The sequence below is a fragment of the Egretta garzetta genome, unplaced genomic scaffold, assembly GCF_000687185.1.
Source record: "Egretta garzetta isolate BGI_Z169 unplaced genomic scaffold, ASM68718v1 scaffold260, whole genome shotgun sequence".
In the NCBI taxonomy this organism is placed as follows: domain Eukaryota; kingdom Metazoa; phylum Chordata; class Aves; order Pelecaniformes; family Ardeidae; genus Egretta; species Egretta garzetta.
Window position 1 is genome coordinate 8,619 of NW_009258662.1, and position 5,651 is coordinate 14,269.

The following is a 5,651-nucleotide window of genomic DNA, read 5'->3' on the forward strand; positions in this document are numbered from 1 at the left end:
GGTTCTGGCGGCCGTGGTGGCTCATCTGGCCGGGTTCCCGAAGCCACGCTAGCACCGGGAAGCTGTGGTGTGAGTCAAACCCATGCTCGGTTTTGAGGGAGCGGTGGGAGAGGTAACGCCATGCTGCTGGTTGGGCTGACCCCGAGGTGCCCCATTGCAGATTCGACCGGCGCCGTTGGCAGCTCCGACATCGTCGTCCTCCTGCATGGCTTCCCAACCTCCAGCTACGACTGGTGCAAGGTGAGGGAAGCGAATACATGAAAAGGGGGGTTGGATGCCGACAGCAAACCCCGCGGTTTCTCCCTCCTGGGGATGAGCAGACGGATGCGGGCAGTGGCTCCGCGTAAGGGTGGGCAACGCTCCAGGAATTTTATGCTGTGGGAGATCAGTGCCTTGCATGGAACCCAAGCTCTTTTCATGTTGCCCTTTCCCACACTCCAGCCCAAAGCAGGAGGAAAAGACCCAAAACTATTTATTGGGTTTGGTTTTTCTTTTTTTTTTTGGGGGGATGGTCTTGCTGTTTATTGGGAAATTTCAACCTTTCTTGGAGCTGGAAGGTGCGGTCTGGGGGAGCGGAGGGGAGCGTGGCCTTCTGTGGCTGCACATCGCCGCAGACTTTTCTTCTCTCCGCTCCCGTCAGCTGTTTTTCTAATGCATTTCTCTTCCAGATCTGGGAAGGGCTGACCCAGCGGTTTCACCGGGTGATCGCTCTGGATTTTGTAGGATTTGGTTTCAGTGACAAGCCTGTAAGTAGCCTGGGAAGAGGATTTTTTGCAGTTGCTTTTGGCCCGGAGGCTGTTCTGCTGTGCCAGCATCCCCGGAAAATTGGCGTTTGCAGTCCAGTTTCTTCTCCCATTTGCATCTGGAAAAGGAATAAGACATTATAATAGCGGGAGGGATGGGGAAGGTGTGTGGTGGAGATCGGCTCTGTCACCATCTTGTCTTTACTTGGGTTTGATGTGACTCCAAAACCCATCTTGACCCGTCAAGCATGGTCAGCGCTCCTGTGAGCTTGTGGACTTAGCTGCTGGCCCAGGACGTCCCGACTGCTCTAGCCAGGGTTACAAACTGCCATTTTCCACCCCATATTCCTCCATTTGGGTATTTATTCTGGAGTTTGTGGGCCCCTGGTGGGTCAGGCTCTCACTGCGGCTCCTCTCCTGCTTTGCTTTGCAGAGGCCCCACCGCTACTCCATCTTCGAGCAAGCCAGCATCGTTGAGGGGCTGGTGCGTCACCTCGGCCTCCGCCACCAGAGAATTAATCTCCTGTCCCATGATTACGGGGATACGGTTGCACAGGAGCTGCTCCACAGGTCACTGCAACCACTGATGCTCTGGCTGCTCTTTGTTGTCCCTGTCAAGATGATTTTCAGCAGATAAGTGGAAGGACGTAGCGCAGAACCCCTTTTCCCCTGTACCTACGGCTGTAACGAAGGATGGGAGGCCTCAGGGCACATCCGCGGTGGGCAGAGCTGAGGCTCCCATCCATCAAATCTCAGCTGCTAGGATGTGTAACTTCCCTCCTGAGCTCCTTCTTATCAAGCCAGGGACAGCAGAGATGACCTGACACTGTTAATTTGACAGTTGGTCGGCCACTTAGAATCATAGAATCATTTAGGTTGGAAAAGACCTTTAAGATCATCAAGTCCAACCCACTTCTTGGAGCCTGGAGAAGGTCTCGTTGTGTTTCACCATCTTCTCTTCTGCCCCCAGGTATGAGCACAACAAAACTGGAAGCATCTTGATCAACAGTCTCTGTTTATCTAACGGAGGTAAGGTTTGCCTGGCGTGGTGGGATGGGTGGGCTGGAAGGGATGGGGATCCATGGCACAGGGTGGCTTTCTCATCTCCATCACTCGAGGGGAAGCACCACCCGCAAACCCCAAGCGAACTGCAATTAAAGTGCTGTAATTAACTGGGAGCGCCGGTCCTTGGGCTGCATTTGCGGGGCCTTTCGCGGCACCACAAAGAAGGGGAGAGACTGGGAGATGCAGAGCCAAAATGCTTGTGGTGTTACACCTCTGTTCTCTGACATGCTTCCAGGGATTTTCCCCGAAACGCACTACCCCCGCTTCATCCAGAAGGTGAGCTGCTACCCCCTCTAGTCGTACTGAATCGCCCCTCAAGCAGAAGTCGGACTCCGTGAGTTTGGGGTTTTACCTGGCTCAAATGCCTGCTGCTTTTCCCGCTTTGGTAATGGCACCTGAGCTGCTCGCAGGCATCGTCAGAGGCGGTGGGGAGAGGCAGGGGCTGTCGGGATGCGGCTCGTCTCATCCGAACGTCCCAGCTGAGCACCCCTCGAAGCGCTGATGTCTCACTGTTGAGAGCCCATGTACATCTCGGCATTATCAAGGGTCAGGGCTGAGCTGGGAAACTGCTGCGATACAGGGAGCCGGGGGGGGAAAAAAGCCCTCCAGGGAGGCAAGATTTACCCATCTGTACGATGCCAAGTGGTGCTGTCTCATTTTTTCCTTCTGCCCAAGATCCTCAAGGATGGGGGTTTGCTGTCCCTCGTTATCACACGGCTGATGAATTTCTTTTTCTTCTCCAGAGGGTGAGTCGGGTCTCCATAGAATAGAATCACAGAATCATAGAATCGCTTTGGTTGGAAAAGACCTTTGAGATCATCGAGTCCAACCTTCAACCCAACCCTGCCATCCCACCACTAAACCCTGTCCCTAAGCACCTCATCCATCCTTCTTTTAGATCCCTCCAGGGATGGGGCCTCTCCCACCTCCCTGGGCAGCCCATTCCAGAGCCTGACAACCCTTTCAGTGAAGAAGTTTTTCCTAATGTCCAACCTAAACCTGCCCTGGCACAGCTTCAGACCATTCCCCCTCGTCCTATCATCTGTTACCAGGGAGCAGAGGCCGACCCCCACCTCCCTACCCCCTCCTCTCAGGCAGTTGTAGAGGGCGATCAGGGCTCCCCTCAGCCTCCTCTTCTCCAGACTAAACACCCCCAGTTCCCTCAGCCGCTCCTCGTATGACTTGTGCTCCAGACCCCTCACCATGCTGCTGGGCACGGGGTGTGGGGGGCGTGGGCCAAGCAGGGAGGGGGCCAACGTTAGAATTAGCGTAGCAGGTATTTGGCAGGTGAGCGGATGCCCCGGCACTATCCCAGGAGAGATTTCCCCCTGGATTTGAATGACCTTGGTCCTCCAGGCCATTCCCTCTCCGGGTTGGCAGAGTGCTTCAGCCTAATAATAAACCACACGGCTTTTCACTGTGCACTGAAATCCTTCTCTCCCACGAGTATCGGACTTGCGCGTGTGACAGAGGCAATGAAAACCCTAACCACGCTCTGCATACGGTGCGCAATCAGATATATATTTTTATCAGATGTTGCAAACCTCCTTTTTTTTCCCAAAAAGCCCTTTAGACCGGCCGCTAAGTCCAACACTGGGAGCCTTTGGGGGATGATTTGCAGTGCTGCGCTTGCACCCACATATTTCTCAGCGGAAGCTGGAAGCGCTCGACTGTTTCTTTGCGGCTCGGCTCGTTTTGGAGCCCTACGCTAACACAGCTGCCGCCGTGCCGCTCTGAACCCTTTTATTTTTCAGGCTCGGGGCAGTCTTTGGGCCCTACACGCAGCCTTCGCAGGCAGAGTACTGGGACATGTGGACAGCGGTGCGGACCAACGACGGCAATCTCGTTGTTGACAGGTACGTTGCCGTTAATTGCTGCACGACTTTAGTTTTACACCCGCGGGGTCCCTCCATTTGCAGGCAGAGCCATGCAGCGGCTCGGAGGTTACCGGAGCTTGGCCAAGTCCTTGGATGTTGGCTCCCCGGAGCCCCCAGCTGCTTCTGTGGGGGTCTGGAATCATCGCTGCCCCCCAAAAAAAGAGCTCGGGTGTGATGTAAGAGCAGGGATTCTTGCTGGGATGATGCAAGGCAGGTAAATGATGCCTGGAGTCAGGAGGATCTGAGCCTGCACGCGGTGGGAGAAGGGAACACTGCAGATGTACAGCGCGGGGTTTTTTCCTTCTTTGGAAATTAGGAGCTTGAATTTGGGGGGGGGTTGTTAACCACTGGAGTTAGATCAGGTTCTCTCCGGTTTGGGACTTTTAGAGTGACCTCGGGCTGGTGGTTGCGAGTTCATTATCCCGGTTCAGTGGCGCCTGCGCACGTCCTTTTTCCCCAGCGCGCAAACTCCTCTCTCCTCCCGCTGGGAACAAACTCCAGACAAATCACAGTAAGGACCAAATAGCTCAGCCCCTCCGAAGGGCACCTGCTAATTGCCTCCTGTAACGAGGGATACTCGCCTGAGCCCAACACGCTGCCTACTTGGCAAGTCCCATCGTGGCAAATTCTTGCAATGTCACCTTTGCCATCAGCGCAGCCGTGATGGGAAGCTCAGTGCCGAAATATCTCCACCCCCTTAAACGTCACGTGTCAGAGTATCGGTACGTTTCCTTGTTTCCTTAGTGTAGCTTCCCCTCCTTGGAAGGCTTTTTATAACCCAGCTGATTTGAACCTGATGTTTAAATTGTGAGCTTCAGCCCGAGAGCTGTGCTGAAGCCCGGAGTTACCCTGAGCCACTGGCTGGGGGATGAGACAGGCTGAGGAGCTGTTAGCAGTTCAGATTTTCACTGTAAGACCCAACTGGTGCAATTTATCTTCTCCTGCACTTCCTCCACGCTCAGCAGTTCAGTGTTGACTCCGCTTCTGTGGGGCACTGAAATGGTTTCAGTGCTGCTGCACCCCTGGGTGAGCCGAGCATGGGAACGCGGAGATGACGCTGCCTCTGCCTTGGCTTTTAGCCGACTGATTTCTGCCCTGTTTTGTAGGATCTGATTGCAAAACCACTTCACTTTTTGCTCTGTCACCCGAGCGAAGCAGCGCTGAGTTCGCTAGGGGGGCTTGGGGGTAACTGACCTTTCGGTGCTCATTTGCCAGCACTTCCTGCACCACCTGGGTTACGATAGTTCACCCCCAGGAACAACTGGGAGCAGAGGACCCAAATTTGCTTCTGTCTCGGCTGGGAAGGATTCAACTCCATCCTCCTATCCTACAGGCTGCTTCCTCCTTCCTACATGAACTTGGGTTATCCTCCAGGAGGACTCTTAGGGCGCAGGGGTGGCAGGGGTGAGACCTGGAGTCAGGGTCTCAACTTCATTTGCACTTTTATTTGCTGTCTAAATAAAATAAAAAAGACACCTTAGGCAATTTGTTAAGCTCGGGGATGGTCAGCAGACTGATTTTTGTGTTGCTGCTGCCCCAAGGAGGCAGTTGGTGGGAGACACAGATTCCACCTTGGTCTCATCGCACGGGCGGACATTGCCCCAAGAGCAGTTTCCAGGCTGTGCAGCACCCGGAGTCACCGTCTGCTGCCTAACAACAGGTTTCTCTTCAGTATTTTGCAGTACATAAACCAGAGAAAGAAGCACAGAGACCGCTGGGTTGGGGCTTTGATGTCCACCTCCGTCCCACGTGAGTAGGAATCTCTTTTCTTTGATTTACTGGTCAGGATGTTGCCACTAAAGACGAGGAAAAGGCTGAGATACTCAACACCTTCTTTGCCTCAGTCTTTAATGGCCCGATGAGTTATCCCCAGGGTACCCAGCCTCCCGAGCTGGAAGATGGGGACGATGAGTGGAATAAACCCCCCATAATCCAGGAGGAAGCAGTCTTTGACCTGCTATGCCAC

General features: G+C 54.1%; 1 protein-coding gene across 2 annotated transcripts in view; it reads left to right on the forward strand.

The window, feature by feature from the left end:
- Positions 1 to 5,651, forward strand: part of MEST — a 17,678-nt gene that overhangs the window by 8,600 nt on the left and 3,427 nt on the right. Inside the window, exons 1-8 of one of the 2 annotated variants that reach the window (XM_035903859.1) lie at positions 7 to 240; positions 669 to 746; positions 1,177 to 1,313; positions 1,714 to 1,772; positions 2,044 to 2,084; positions 2,484 to 2,554; positions 3,563 to 3,664; positions 5,358 to 5,434. In XM_035903859.1, coding sequence (XP_035759752.1) covers positions 121 to 240; positions 669 to 746; positions 1,177 to 1,313; positions 1,714 to 1,772; positions 2,044 to 2,084; positions 2,484 to 2,554; positions 3,563 to 3,664; positions 5,358 to 5,434 — 685 coding nt within the window. In that variant the 5' untranslated portion in view covers positions 7 to 120. Of the gene's footprint in view, positions 1 to 6; positions 241 to 668; positions 747 to 1,176; positions 1,314 to 1,713; positions 1,773 to 2,043; positions 2,085 to 2,483; positions 2,555 to 3,562; positions 3,665 to 5,357; positions 5,435 to 5,651 lie in introns of those variants that run through there. The other variant, XM_009648406.2, reaches the window with a different exon arrangement.